The sequence below is a fragment of the Trachinotus anak genome, unplaced genomic scaffold (assembly GCF_046630095.1).
Source record: "Trachinotus anak isolate AG129_WGS33_773 ecotype Australia unplaced genomic scaffold, CSIRO_AGI_Tana_v1 ptg000044l, whole genome shotgun sequence".
Taxonomy (NCBI): domain Eukaryota; kingdom Metazoa; phylum Chordata; class Actinopteri; order Carangiformes; family Carangidae; genus Trachinotus; species Trachinotus anak.
Window position 1 is genome coordinate 407,475 of NW_027273895.1, and position 15,026 is coordinate 422,500.

Below are 15,026 nucleotides of genomic sequence, written 5' to 3' on the forward strand. Positions count from 1 at the left end.
ACGCGGCCGGCTCTGATTGGTCCATCCGTGCCCCATGCTCGTCCCGGAAGTGAAAGCGCAGGACCGATGTGTGTCTGGAGTGCAGGAATCTGTCGGTAACTGTTGTGTTCAGCGGCGTTTTCTGCTTCACAAAATGGACACGTTGAATAAACTGAAGCAGTTTGACGCTTATCCCAAAACTCTGGAGGATTTCCGAGTGAAGACGTGGGGAGGAGCGACCGGTGAGCGGCCATTTATCCCGGAGCGGGCGGTTAGCTGCTGCGGCTAACAACAGAGCTAACTGATTCATTCCACATTTAACCTGCGTTAATTATCAGATGAATCAGAGACGCGAAGTGTCAGCGTTTAATAGGCAGAGAGCAGCTGGACAGACAGAACAGGTCATCTCAGCAACATCTACAGCCGCTAACACGACTCCATCCACCATCAGGGGGAATTCAATATTAAACTTTATTAACACTTAACTGCTAACTGGTGCACACAGCAAATCAGTTTATATCATAGAGGTGAATTTATATTAAACTTTATTGACATGTTCCTGCTGACCAGTGTACACAACAGAGCAGTTTAGATTAAAGAGCTGCAACGATTAGTCGATTAATTGATCCATTGCTCGACAGAAAATTCACAGTTTTGATAACTGAATGATTTTTAAAATGTATTTGTTAAAGTATCCTTCAACAACAAGACAGAACAACGTGCTACACATGAGACTGAAGACAAACAGGCTGCACAGGCTAATTAATAATCATAATAATCACAACTTACATCATAGAAAAGCTCCAATTAAACATTCAGCCTCGTTAGTTAATGAGGTTTTTACTTTTGGTTTGTGGACTGTGTCATAACATGATGATGAATATTGACGTTATTGTTGACTCTTGGAGCTGCAGAGGAAAATCATAAATATGATTTAAAGACAAAATGCACAGGGATCTGACCTCTGCCCCCCCCCTCTCTCCCCCAGTGACCATCATCAGCGGCGTCATCATGTTAATCCTGTTCATCTCAGAGCTGCAGTATTACCTCACTAAAGAGGTGAGTTCATCCTTGTTATCTGATTGGCTGCAGGTGAACAGGAAGCTCCAGGTTCCCTGCACTGTGATTGGTTCAGTGTGTGCAGGACGGCCCCCGCCTCATTATTTGATCTTACTGTTACATTCATTCAGTTCATATTCTGTCTAGAGCTGCAACCATTAGACAATTAATCAGTTATTTTAATTTATTGAGCATCTTATTTTGTTAATTTCTTAATTGTCATTTTTCAACCAAACATAAATTGATGATGAAAATAATCGTTAGTGACATTATTATATAAGCAAAGTCTTGGTCCATTTAGAAACTTGTTCTCAAGCTTCAAACAGTATCACATGGTTTTTATTATCAGATGTTGATGTGTCACAGAAACAGGACAGTAACAGTCGCTGCTCACTTCATCTGCTGAATAAATGAAGAGGAGGAGGAGGAAGACCCAAAAGTATTTAAAAGAGTAAAGATGAAGCTGTTTCCAAGAACGTATTATTTTTCAGGCGATGAAAGTCACAGATTAATAAACCATAATAATATTAAAACTGTAGTTAGCATCTCTCAGCCGTCAGGTGTTTCCTGTCAGACCAGCCTGATGAGTCTGAATGAAAATGACCTGAACCTGCTGAGGCTCAGAGTCAGGAGGCACAGCAGTGAAAATACTGACTCACTGTCACTGTGCTGCTCATGATTCAAGGACTTTTAAACTGAAAGGACTCAGAAGCATTAGTTTTATTATTAGTTTGAGTTTTCAATTGAATTTTGTTATGTCCTTAGATAAAGTAACTAGTGACTGTTTGACAGATCTGTGGGTTATTATGATTGTAGCTCTGTGAGAAGAGGAGATGAATTGTTGTCACGTCTCTTCAGTGAAATGTTTCATGTGACGTTTTATCTGAACGACAGACTAAAATGTGTCTGTGCTGTGACTCTGCTGCAGGTCCACCCTGAGCTCTACGTCGACACGTCGCGAGGAGACAAACTCAAAATCAACATTGACGTCATTTTCCCCCACATGCCCTGTGCCTGTGAGTAGCACTGCTGTTAGCCTGGAGAAGCTAACATGTTAATGATAATCATGTTGATTATAAATGACCCTCTGCCCCCCTCCACTTGTCTCTCCCGCCCTCAGACCTCAGTATAGATGCCATGGACGTGGCCGGAGAGCAGCAGCTGGACGTCGAACACAATCTGTTCAAACAGCGGCTGGATAAAGACCTGAAGCCGGTCACACTGGAGGCAGAGAAACACGGTACATGGTCTGCTGACCTTTCACCTCCTGACAGGAGCTTCGGAGATGTGGCCACAGATCCAGGAAGTCCAGTTGGAGTTAAACACACTGCACAGTGTTTAATGAGAGAATGAGGCAGCAGCAGTTTGCTCCTCTTCCTCAGTGCTGCTGAGGTCGAGCTTCTACCTGTTTGACTAACCAGCAGAGCCTTAGAGCGAGGAGTCGACCTGAACTCAGTTTGTTGGGTGATGATCATGATGGTGACCACAGTGTGTTGATGTTGTTGTTGTTGCTGTTGTTGTGTAGAACTTGGTAAAGCTGACGATGGTGAAGTGTTTGACCCCAGCACACTGGACCCAAACAGATGTGAGAGCTGCTACGGAGCTGAGACTGAAGACCTCAAGTAAGACAGACACACACACACACACACACACACACACTCACACACTCACACACTCACTCACTCACTCTCCTCTCAGCCTGTATTTACTGGTCTTGTTTCTTCCTGGTGTGCGTGCGCGCACGTGTGTGTGTGTGTGTGTGTGTGTGTGTGTACATGCACGTGCACGTGCAGATGCTGTAACACCTGTGATGACGTGAGGGAGGCCTACCGGCGGCGAGGCTGGGCGTTTAAAAGCGCCGACACCATCGAGCAGTGTAAGAGGGAGGGCTTCACACAGAAGATGCAGGAGCAGAAGAACGAAGGCTGCCAGGTCTACGGCTTCCTGGAGGTCAACAAGGTGTCGGCGCCGTCACCTGTCATTTATTATTATGAGTGTGTCAGGTAGTCAGCAGAGCTCCTGTCTGCAGGACGCTCAGAGCAGGAAGACACGGGTTGAAGTATTCAGACGAGGTTTTGGCATCAGTGAGGCCTGACACAGTGATGTAACATCACTGCAGAGCGGAGACCCACTGTGTGTTTTACCTTTATTCAAACACTGTTGAGACTTCAGCTCTCGACACGTCAGGACTCTCCTGTCGTTTCTCTTCCTTGTCCTGGCAGCGTCTCTGAAACTCAGTGTTTCTGTCTCCTCTCTGTAGGTGGCGGGAAACTTCCACTTTGCTCCAGGGAAAAGTTTCCAGCAGTCTCACGTCCACGGTAAGACCTGCTGTCCACCCCTGTGTCCACACAAACACCCTCAGAGGCTCCTTCACACCCTGTCCAGCTCAGACTCAGCTCCTCCCTCATCTGATGCTTCAGCATCAACATTTATTCTTGTTCACTTTGATAAACTAAGATGTTTGACTGGATGAACAGTGAGTGAGTTTTACTCCAGGGTGTCCAGAAGCCTCTGACTGGTTCATGTGTTCATCAGTGTCTGTGTATTCATCCTCTACAGAGAAACATCCACATCATCCATTCATCAGAACTCAGGGCTGAACAGGATCAGGAGTTTAATATTTAAACGTCAGCTGTGGTGAAATGATGAAGATGTTGAGGTTGTAAAGCTGCAGTCGGGACCAGCTGTGACCCAGCAGGTGGTCCAGCAGACTCAGGCTCTGATCACAGAGTAGATGGAGACCTGCAGTCAGTCCTGTGAAGTCCCTGATCTCAGAAACTCTTCTCACTGCTCTGATTATTGATTATTGTCTGATACTGATATTGATACTGTATCAGCTGAATCCTGAAATCCTTTAGTTTCTCCTCTTCATTTCATCCCTCTGTCCCCTCCTCTCCGCTGCTGCCATCGTTGTGTTTTAGTTTTCTCTTCATCGTGTTTCCCTCATAAACCAGAGAAGGAAATTCACAGCAACCAGAAAAGAGCCGCAGCTTCCAGGCTGCGTCTAATCTGAGCAGAGGTCAGATACTGGAACAGGTCAGATACTGGAACAAAGGTCAGATACTGGAACAAAGGTCAGATACTGGAACAGAGGTCAGACACTGGAACAGAGGTCAGATACTGGAACAGAGGTCAGACACTGGAACAGAGGTCAGATACTGGAACAGAGGTCAGATACTGGAACAGGTCAGATACTGGAACAAAGGTCAGATACTGGAACAGAGGTCAGATACTGGAACAGAGGTCAGATACTGGAACAGAGGTCAGGTACTGGAACAGAGGTCAGATACTGGAACAAGTCAGACACCGGAACAGAGGTCAGACACCGCAACAGGGGTCAGATACTGGAACAGGTCAGACACTGGAACAGGTCAGATATTGGAACAGAAGATGGCTGAAGTTCAAACTGACCTTAAGCTATTTGTTTCCTTCCTCTGATACCTGTCTGTGTGATTTGAGATCACTGAATCTGATTGGATGTTTTAGTTTGCTGTGACACCTGAACACTCAGCAGCAGAAACAAGAGACAAGAATCACCTGCTGAGGACCTGGTCCCTTTCATCTGGACACAGCTGTTTTGTGTTTGGGGCTGTGACGACTCTGACAGATGTCACACAAACTGCTTTCTAAATCACAAAAACATAATCCTCCTCAGTGAGATTTTAAATCAAACCGAGCTTTAATACTTTTAAACTAAATCATGAACAAAAACTTCATGTTCCCCTGAGGTAGGGTTAAAGGTTAAAGTGCAGCGTCCTCGTGTGTCTCTGTTCAAGTCTCATCAGAACTAGAGGAGTGAAAACGTGTCAGAGTTGTGCAGCCGCTCACACACATGAACATCACCTGGTTTGTTGTGCACCTGCGTCATTGTAGTGACTCTTCTCTCTTCTTTCTGCAGTGCACGCTGTGGAAAGTAAGTCCATCTTTCTTTGCAGATTTTTCATTGATTTGATTGGATAATTCCAGTGTAGTTACACCAGCTGTTTACTGAAGCACAGCCAGTACACAACTACTGAGAGTGCAGCTTATGACAAGTGTGCAAGTGAAGAGCTGACTGTGTACGTAGGGAACATCTCGAAGATCAAAGACTAAGACTTCATTTAAAACTGTTGTATTTAAAGGTGAGCTCTGTGTTCAGGTGAATTCTGTACAAAAATAAAAATGTCAGGAACCTTTAACGGTTCCAGACTGAACTCCAATTGTTAAATGAAGAAGATGAATTCTCTGACTCTGCTGCATCAGTTTGAGCAGTGTTACAGGGCTGTAGTGTTAAATCAATGGAGTTTTAAATACATTTATTATAAAGAACCAGTTCAACCTAAAACAGTTTTCACTCTGATGTAAAATCTGATGATGTTTTATTCTCTTGTCAGTCTGTTGTGTTTCTACTGTTTCTTATTATTACAGAGTAAACACAGAATACGACACATTACCACACATTACAGTGATAAATGGCTCATCACTGATAAGACAGATCTGATCACAGTCAGATGGTTCTGATGATGATGATGATGATGATGATGATGATGATGATGATGTTTATTACAGCAGCTGTGGTCTCTGGTCTCTGTGGCTCCTTGTTGTGTGACTGCACTGACACCAGATCTGTATTCAAGACAAACTAATCCACTGGGTCTCATCTTCATTATTATGACTCTGGTTTGATCCTGATTGGACTCTTTGACTATGACATCACTGTGCACCTGCCATACCTTCCCACAGGTTAACGAACCTGCAGCCTCCTCATTTATGTAGCTGATCTTCTTACGTCACATTAACATCAGACTGGACTCGAGCACATCATCAGCTCAACATCTGAACTCTGAACAGTTTATTCTTCATCCAGTTTTCAGCCTTTTTACATGTTGTGAGTCAAGTCTGGTCAGTGAAGCTGCAGCCAATCAGGGTTTAGATATGGTGGAAAGAACAGAGTGAGACAGGAGCAACGTCACGACGACTCCACTCACGTAGTTTAAAGGCAACTCTAAGGCCACAGAGGTCAAATGTCAGAGCCATGGTGGACATGTAAACTCTGATGACTTCAGCTGTATCTGCTGCCTCTCATCTATACACTAATAATCAGACTAAGTGATGACTGATCAATAACTGAACACAGACTCGTTCTTCTCTTAATGTGTGTTTGAAGCTTTTGTGGTGAACAGGTTGAATAAAGTGATGTGTTGTGTTTTCAGTTCACGACCTGCAGAGCTTTGGCCTCGACAACGTGAGTAAAACATTTCTGTGACGCTGTGTTTTTAAAAATCTGTTGTAACATGATGGAGTCTGATGTTTTTCCTGTTGGACGTCTGAGTGAACTGTCAGGAAACATTCAGATCATTGACAGTGATTCTGTAGAACAGTTCACGTCTGCTCAGAGTGAATCAAAAACACGTTTTAGTGGAAGACCGTCTTGTTAATTATTCTGACGTCTGTCACCTCCTCTGTCTGCTCCTGCAGATAAACATGACTCACCTGATAAAACACCTGTCGTTTGGTAAAGACTACCCCGGCATCGTGAACCCTCTGGACGGAACAGATGTCACAGCACCACAAGGTCAGTCATTCAAGGCTTTACTCTGTTTGATGTGATGTTCGAGAGCCGACGCAGAAAACAGCAGTTTCACAGAAAAATATCAAACAACTGATCATTTTACACTGAATCCATGTGTGAACATTTCCAAGTGTTTCCACTGGAGAAATCTGAATGTGGACGTAGCTTCTTTTTATCCACAACCAGTAACATGATACACAAATACAGGCTCACACTGACTCAGCTGTTGAGCCAGTTAATGGGTCAGAATACATTTCTCTGCAGGTGTAATCTGAACAGAGATGTCTGCATTGACTCAACCAGTTTGACGAAACCAGTTTCAGTCACAGACCAGAATTCAGTGCAGCTTCCTGATGAGTCCAGGTTTGGTTAAAGAGAGGAACCCACACAAAATCAGCCGGCGGGATGAGCTCAGTGTTGTGGGTCTGTCACTCTGAGCAGGATGTTGGCAGCTTCACAAATTATAACACACACACTCTGAAAACCCATTTGACAAACATTTATTGACAAAACTAGACTGCAGGTAGAGAGCGTGGCAGCATCGAGCTGACTCAGAGCTGTGGTTGTGGTTTTGTGAAAAGTCCCATAGCTGTGTAGTTGTGTGGAGGAGGAGGAAGGTGTTGCTCGTCCTCCTCAGCAGCGGATGCCCATACCAATGGCCATGAAGGTGCCAAACGTCCCCCCGCTCTGCATCATGGTCTTCCCTACGCCTCCCATCAGCTCCCTGCCACGCATGCCGATCCTGGACAGAGGAGACAGGTTCAGGTTCATGTGGTCTGCACCAGAGCAGCTGATCTTTGTCCTCACTGAAGAGTCTGAGTGAATCAGACTCACGTCTCATTTCCTGAGGAAGAGACTCTAGTCTAGCTTTAGTCACTTTAGGCGACAGGTCACAGCCCACCGACGTGTCAGGTGTGAGCTGGGACCAGTTCTGGCTGATTAACTGGTTCATTTGATAGATACTGTTCTCAGACTGGATCCTGGACTACAGCAGCTGGTCCTAATGGAGAAGTATTTTCAGTTACCTGAGACAGGAGAAAGTGCCAAACATGGCGCCAGCAGCCATTCCCACTGCAAACCCCATCATGAAGCCCATCTTGACCCGGTCAAAGCAGCTGGGCTGGGTCTGACCATACGGACCTACAGCCACCGGCATCTGGAGAGGAGGGGGGGGCAGGTAGATGGGTCAGTGGACTGTTACTGATCTTTCAGTGTGATCTGATCTACTACAACATGACTCCCTCTGATCTGACAGCATCTGATATTTATTGTTTTAATCGTTTTTATTGAAGCAGAAAGGTTTAATATTTTCTCTTTAGCTTCATGCGATTTTTGGTTTGTTGGAATAAACAGTTAATGATGAAGGTTAATGAATTAACCAGCTCAGACAGCTGACTGAAGACGTGGTTGTACCGCTGCTGATCGTGTCGGTTAATTAATGTGTAAGCTAAGCTAACGTTAGCGAGCACACCTGTGCTAACTAACGTTAGCTAGCACACCTGTGCTAACTAACGTTAGCGGTTCACCCTCAGTTTTATCAGCGACAGAAGAAGAATCTTCTGAAGTTTCCTGTTGACGTCATCAAACCGATTAAATCTGTTTAAGTCGTCATCACGGCGTCGTTTGTTGTGTTAGCTTAGCATGCTAACCACAAGGCTAACGTCTCCGTTGGCCTTGACAGATAAACACGACACGTTTCCGCCCACGGCTCCTGTCTTTGCTCCACCTGTCCTCCACCTCACCTGGACCGGCCCTCACCTTGACTCCTGTTGTACTGTAGAGTTCGGGTTCTGGTTCCTAACCGGAGCTTCGTCGTAGTTGTGAGCGCAGCTGCGTTGACATGAACTAGAAGCAGACCTCCATCACCGGATAGAGAAGGACAGAGACCGGAAGTTCTCAAAGAGCGGAAATGACCTGCGGCCAGAGACCACAGCGCCACCGTGAGGCTGGCTTCAGTGCTAATTAATCATTTAAATCACAATCAACAAACATTTAACACAAGACTGAAGTATCAGCAACACAAAAGTCACGAAAACGAACTCCTCCTTATTTAAATATTTTTATTTTGTTTGTTCAAATTTGTCTTCATTGTTTTTAAGGTTCTATTTTTAATTTATTCACATTCCTCTGTAAAGCACTTTGAATGACCTGAATGACCTTCATTTTCAGAGCCACAGCACCAGGTAATAAAGCTGTGGCTCCACAGTACCTGAGCAGGTGCATGTTAATGAATAATAATCATGAAATCAGCCTGAACGCGCAGCTGCCGCTCTCTGTGGGCGAGTGGCGCCCTCTGGTGGTTCAATCAGCAGCTCACACAAACACACGTTTTCTCCACAGCGTCAATGATGTACCAGTACTTTGTGAAGATCGTCCCCACCATCTACATGAAAACTGACGGAGAGGTGAGTGCAACAGGTCGTGCCTCACCTTCACCTGTGACCTGTTTCGTGTTTGTTACCTTATGACAAAAATGACTTAAATTGATGCTGATCCTCCCAAATGTGTTTGACACAAGCTCAGAGAAGCTGTGAAGCTACAAACAGCTCAGACCTGTGAGTGTCACCTTTTTTCTGCAGGTGGTGAAAACCAACCAGTTCTCAGTCACCAGACATGAGAAAGTGGCCAACGGGCTGATAGGAGACCAGGGGCTGCCGGGCGTCTTCGTGCTGTATGAGCTGTCGCCCATGATGGTGAAATTCACAGAGAAACACAGGTAAGACTCACAGAGGACCAGGAACCATCAGCTCAGTGTTTATTACGACAAATATGTTCACTGGACTTTAGTTTTAGTTCAAGTCAGGAGGAGAAAAAAACCTCAGGTGGTTTAAACAATTAAAATCTGTATTTCACTTGTTTTATTGACGTAGCTTTAAATCAGATTAGAAGAAGAAGATGAAACTGAATTAATCACTGTGAAGAGGAAACAGGTGATTTAAAGGAAATAAAGAGGTTCAGGTATCTGTTGTGTCTTTAAACACAGCGACTGAACGCCTCCTCTCTCTCTGCTCAGATCGTTCACTCACTTCCTGACAGGAGTCTGTGCCATCATAGGAGGCGTGTTTACAGGTAAGTGAACACCTGACGCTGTGTCACCTGAGACGACGCGCCGCTCTGAGACCACGATGGAACTATTAAAACACCATTTCCTGTTTCCTGTCCTGCAGTGGCCGGTCTGATCGACTCGCTCATCTACCACTCAGCTCGAGCCATCCAGAAGAAGATAGAGCTGGGCAAGGCGTCCTAACAGCGCCCCCCGCTGGCCTCGCGGTGCGACACGGACCAAGACACGGACACAGAGACGGACACAGAGACGGAAAGAAGAGGGGCAGAGGAGGACGTTCTGAAAGAGAAGACATCAGTTTGTTTTCCCTCCATCTTTCTCTCTGTCAGGCTGAGAGGGTTTTGATTTGCGAGGTCTCTGAATTTCTCTCTCCACCATTCGGTCAGAGTCAGACTCTGTGACGCGTCATCAGCCTCCAGAAGCTTCTTCATGGACAAGAGAACTTCCTGTCCCCGCCCTGCTGGCGTCCTGCTGTCAGAGCTCAGGTCACGACTCTGAGTCTGAGAGGAGGAGGGGCTTCACAGGAGCACGACACCCACACACACACACAGACACAGACACACACACACAGACACACACACACAGACACACACACACACAGACACTCACACAGACACATACTAGTGTTTGATAAGATCCTGTTGGGTGTCATGTTCCTGTAAGAGACTGTAAATCACAGTTAGAGACACTAGACACACACCAAAGGCAGGATTGTGATTAAAGCCACTGTGTGTAGGACGTTTTGTTGTGTAACATGCTGATGGTGTGAGTCTGTGTGGGGGGGGTCCCTGGGGGGGTCCCTGTCTAACGTTAGCATTAGCAGCTGTTTACTCTCCAGTCCTGAAGAAACAAACTTCTTAACTTAACGCACCAACATCTGTCTGCACAGGTGGAAACAAACACCAGTATTAACTCTGAAGTTAGCATGCTAACCAGCTAGCTCCGCCCCTTCCTGTCTGACAGTGAGTCACTGTGGCGTCCAGTCTGACCTCAGTTCAGCATGACAAGATGAAGAAGTAGCTGCTCAGAGGACGAATTCTCACCTGTAACACAACGATGGCTGAAGGTCCTGACAAGTGACCACTCCCACTCCCACCTCCAGCCCCACCCCCACCTCCACCTGTCCCCGTCAAGACACCATGTTAGGCGACAGAGAAAACTTCCGTATGGCTCTTTTAAAGGTCTGGAACCATCTTCATGTTTGTTTTAAAGTTTTAAATCCTCCACAGTGGCTTTAACCAGAACTCCACCTTTAATACGATACAATCAGAAGCTGAGAATCATGGTGCGGAGCCTGCGGTGTGGGCGGAGCCAAACTCCTTCAGACAAGAGTCACTGTGGTTCAGTGCTGAAGTGACAGCTGAGGAACCAACCAGCTGCAGCTGCTGCAGATGTTCAGTTTGTTCTGTCCTCAGCTTGGAGCTCAGTTTTCAGGGTGGGACAGAAAACACGAACCAGGACCAGGAACCAGGAAAATCACTGCTACTTCCTGTGAGTTCAGACTGTGCTCTGCCTGTCGTCACTGCTCCGCGTCCATCCTCACCTGCAGCGTTTAGTCCTTGACCCCAGTCATTTAAATGACTCATGAATCATTTAAAGGAGTCAGTTTTCATGTCATACTGTTTGGAGTTGATTGCCAGCAGGGAAAATGATCACACAGCGATATGGACATGAACTCTTCTTCTGTGATTGTACCTGTTGTTTTCAGGAGTGTAAATAGACAACAAACATCCATCACTGCCTCAGAGGAGGAAACAGCTGAACACTATGTGAATCCAACCTGATGAAGTAGATGAGATTTTTTTAAATCAGGAAAAGGGCTGATTCAGCTGAGTTTGATAAGAAAACACAACCTGTTGAACTCTGTTCTTCTGTCTTTGTCTTGTTTAACAATCATAACACAACCAGTAGCTTCAGGTGACGACCTGAGTCTGTCAGACTCTCAACCACAACCTTCAGGCAGCAGGAAGCTCCAACCACCACCTGACAGCATGTCAGTGTTCCTGACGCACATCTGGAACCACCATAAGAGATCCAGATGTTTCTGCCAGTTTGATCTTCATGTTTCCCTGTGACTGTCCTGTTTGACAGACACAAACAGACCTTCAGTTTCAGGTCATTTCACCTCGATCAGAGAATCAGTCCAACAGTCCGTCACCTCTCTCTGCCATTAAATCCTGTCACTGTTTCCTTCTATTGTTGTGTTCAAGGACAGTTGGAAAACAAAAATTTCACAGTCTGCAGCCTGAAGACTCTCAGAGCTCAACTCTGAGATGCAGCCACTTTTATCAGTTCACTTTTCTTTATCCACACAGTTTGTGCAGTGTTGTCCAAACAGATCTTGCAAAAGTCATTGCCAGAGGATTGTGTCCCAGTCATTATGTTTATTTACTGAAAAGTGTCACAAGTTTTTACTCCAAGTCTAAAATCTGAAGAGAACTGAGAGTCGGACCAAACCTGTTTTTTATGGTTTTAATGATGCTCAGCTTCTGCTCTGACTCCTGTAGATTAACAGCAGATGTGACTAATATCATGAACCATGTGGCTCAATGTATCACAGCTGTAAACAGGCACGCCGAGGATCCTCAGTATCTAAACTGTCCATGTCTCTGGTCTGTGTTTCAAAAGCTTCTGAATCTGGATCCTGATGGTTCAGCTGCTGATGGTTGGTTGTTGCACCTTTAACATCTGAATCAGGGGCAGAGGATGTGTGTGTGTGGGTGTGTGTGTGGGTGTGGGTGTAGGTGTGTGTGTGTGTGTGTGTGGGTGTGGGTGTGGGTGTGTGTGAGAGAAATGTATTTATATTTTGATTGTCCTCAAACAGTTTTTAAATTGACTGAAAATAAATGTTGATACACCAGCTTCAGCCGTGCTCCTCCTCTCGCTTTATTTCATTCAGATTTAGTCTTTGTTTGTTCTGCATTGAACCAAAACTACAGATTATCAGTTAAAGAAATTATTGGTTTATTAAAATACTTTGTACAAATTAATTGTTTCCATTGTGAACAACAGTTAGCATATTAGCTCAAATGCTAACTGCTGTGTAGAAGTTTTCCCCCGGGGAAGGCTCTGACTGCGAGTGTCAAGCCTTCGTGGAGTCTCTTGGTGGCGTCTTTAGGGTTCTGTCTGAGGACTCTACGGGTGTTAGCTGGGGAACTTAAGCGTTATGTGGTTAACGATGGAGAAACCTGGAGGGGCGTGACTGGGAGGAGCTTGTCAATAACAAAAACAAAAACTGTGGTTGTGGCAGGAGTTCGGGGACTTTTATTTGGACTTAAGGAAGTTCTGGCAAAACACTTGGCAACTCAGGTTTAGGGGGTTAGTTGGGCTATCATGGCTGACATCAGGGACAGTACCTGTGGAGTGGCAGACCGGGGGGTGGTGGTTCCCATTTTTAAAAAGGGGGCCGGAGGGTATTGGGGTATTGGAGTATTACATTGTGCAGCCTCCCTGGGAAAGCTTACTCCAGATTCTGTCCTGGCTGTGGAACAGTGGGACAGCGGACCAGCTCCTTACCCTTGTGGGAGTGCTGATGAGTGAGAGTAAGATGGAGCAGGAGACTGACAGGTGGAGCGGAGCAGCCTCATCAGTAAAGAGGACATTGTTCTGGACCGTTGTGAAGATGGAGCTGAGTCTGAAGACGAAGCTCTTGATTTGCCAGTTGATCTTTGTTCAGACCCTCGTCTGTGGTCCTGAGCTCTGGGTAGAGACTGAAACAACGAACTCACAGATACAAGCAGCTGAGTTTCCTCTGGGGGGGTCTGGACTCAGAGACAGGCTGAGGAGCTCTGACATCAGAGGGAGCTCAGAGTGGAGCCGCTGCTCCTTTGTGTGGAGTTCAGGTGATTGAAGCATCTGAGCGGGATCCTGCTGGACACCTTCCTTTGGAGGTTCTTCACGTCCAACTGGGAGAAGACCCAGAACTCGCTGGAGGGATTATATCTCTCCTCCTGGCCTGGGGCGCCTCAGGATCCTGCAGGAGCTGCTGGAGATGGGGTGGATGGGTGGATATTTTATCCACCTGACTCTGTGCAGCGTATCACAGTACGTGACAACCACTGTGAATATTCAGGACATGGTACAGTCATGGGGATATCTTTAGTCTTTCTTTGATCTGTTTATATATATTTAAATTTGTACTTTTTTTTTATTGTGTATAATTCAGCCTTTAACTGTGCTGTTTGTGAAGTGGCTTCCACACTAGTTTTTTCTCTTTGTGTTTCTTCAAACAAACTAAATCTTCACTGAAATCAACACAGTGAGAGAAACAGGTTTTTTCTTTGTTTTTGTTCAGAAATCTTTCCTGTTCGTTCTGACGGCCACTAGATGGCGACTACGCCCCTCAGACCATGTACTTACCACTGTCCTCACACACACACACACACACACACACAAAAGAGAACAGAGCATCTGAATGAAATTACAGTCGGCTTGAGTAACTTCCTGTGTGTGTGTGTCCAGTCTTTCAGTCCACAGAGAATAGTTTGATACTGGAAATATAATTATGTGTCTGGGGTGTAGTGCTGTGTCTGTGTGTGTGTGTGTTGGGCCCCTGTTGACCACCCGTCTGTAGATGGCAGTTTTATTGTCTCCTGCAACAAAGATTGGAGGACCAGTTCGTAGTTGATCTGATTCTTCAGTGGCATCAATTTCTGACTAATCTGAGAGTAATAAAATCACTCAGACCCAAATCACCTGGAGTAAAATCTGGCTTTGGGGCCCCTGGGGGTCTGGGGCCCCTCGGCAGTTGCCTGCTCCAGTGAGATATCCCCAAAAACATGAAGATCTCAGTCAAATCTCAGGTTGGTACTTGGGCTGATCCTGGAACAGTTTAGGGATTTTTTAATATTGTGAAATCGACATTTTGACTGTTTCCTCATGAACTATTAAAGTAAGTATTAACTTATTAAATTAATTAAATGGGTCATATATCTCATCATTTATCACTTCATGTCCTCTGAAGCATCAGATGAAGTATGTGGAGAATTAAACAGTGTGTGCGTTTCTCTGATTCACTGACTTTAGTGTTTGTGGTGTTGGGTCGGAGGCTGTTTGACTTATTTATAGGAAAAAGAAGAAAACTTTATTGTCAGTGTGAATGTACAAACACATCAAGTGCATTTCACGAGTTCTGGATCAACCACAGTGAAATGGTCCTGGTGCCGTTTGGAGGTTCAGGGTCCCACAGATGTGGATTAGTTTGAAATTTTCATGTGTTTTTAAACATATTGTGCTGCGTTCAGTCTGTAGACAGATCAGGGCTCAGGGTCTATTTTTGTCTTGAGAGTGGGTTGATGGGTTTTGGTTGGATTTAAGGTCTACAGTCTGGATTCAGGGTTGAGGTTTAGGTTTCTGTGTTTATTTCCAGGGTAT

The 15,026-nt window shown here is 45.4% G+C and overlaps 2 protein-coding genes across 5 annotated transcripts; one reads left to right on the forward strand and one right to left on the reverse strand.

Annotated features, from left to right (window-relative positions):
* The first annotated feature begins 21 nt into the window (after positions 1-21).
* Positions 22-12,519, forward strand: ergic3 (ERGIC and golgi 3). Of its 4 annotated transcripts, XR_011687321.1 has the most exons (15): positions 22-221; positions 968-1,038; positions 1,967-2,054; positions 2,159-2,278; positions 2,564-2,660; positions 2,832-2,997; positions 3,299-3,356; positions 4,937-4,951; positions 6,231-6,262; positions 6,496-6,592; positions 8,930-8,994; positions 9,169-9,305; positions 9,603-9,658; positions 9,757-12,361; positions 12,398-12,519. XR_011687321.1 is itself a non-coding variant. In XM_071473061.1 (14 exons), the coding sequence occupies exons 1-14, from the start codon at positions 35-37 to the stop codon at positions 9,834-9,836; spliced, it is 1,269 nt and encodes a 422-aa protein (XP_071329162.1). In that variant the 5' UTR covers positions 22-34; the 3' UTR covers positions 9,837-12,519. The 4 variants fall into 4 exon arrangements, 2 of the variants coding, with proteins under 2 accessions (XP_071329162.1, XP_071329163.1); XR_011687322.1 differs by lacking the exon at positions 4,937-4,951; XM_071473061.1 differs by having other exon boundaries at positions 9,757-12,519.
* Positions 7,074-8,489, reverse strand: romo1 (reactive oxygen species modulator 1). The gene is made up of 3 exons (XM_071473068.1): positions 8,348-8,489; positions 7,615-7,745; positions 7,074-7,331 (listed from the first exon to the last, which is right to left on the reverse strand). Exons 2-3 carry the CDS (start codon positions 7,743-7,745, stop codon positions 7,223-7,225), a joined length of 240 nt encoding a protein of 79 aa, XP_071329169.1. The 5' UTR covers positions 8,348-8,489; the 3' UTR covers positions 7,074-7,222.
* Positions 12,520-15,026: the final 2,507 nt, after the last annotated feature.

What these genes read in the sequence shown, in the direction of transcription:
- ergic3 (XM_071473061.1), top strand. Translation starts at nt 35, where the DNA reads ATGCTCGTCCCGGAAGTGAAAGCGCAGGACCGATGTGTGTCTGGAGTG. An exon ending in CCCCCACATGCCCTGTGCCT is followed by an intron (nt 2,055 to 2,158) that starts GTGAGTAGCACT and finishes TCCCGCCCTCAG; the next exon opens with ACCTCAGTATAGATGCCATG. An exon ending in GCTGAGACTGAAGACCTCAA is followed by an intron (nt 2,661 to 2,831) that starts GTAAGACAGACA and finishes GTGCACGTGCAG; the next exon opens with ATGCTGTAACACCTGTGATG.
- romo1 (XM_071473068.1), bottom strand. Translation starts at nt 7,745, where the DNA reads ATGCCGGTGGCTGTAGGTCCGTATGGTCAGACCCAGCCCAGCTGCTTT. An exon ending in GGCACTTTCTCCTGTCTCAG is followed by an intron (nt 7,332 to 7,614) that starts GTAACTGAAAAT and finishes TCCTCTGTCCAG; the next exon opens with GATCGGCATGCGTGGCAGGG.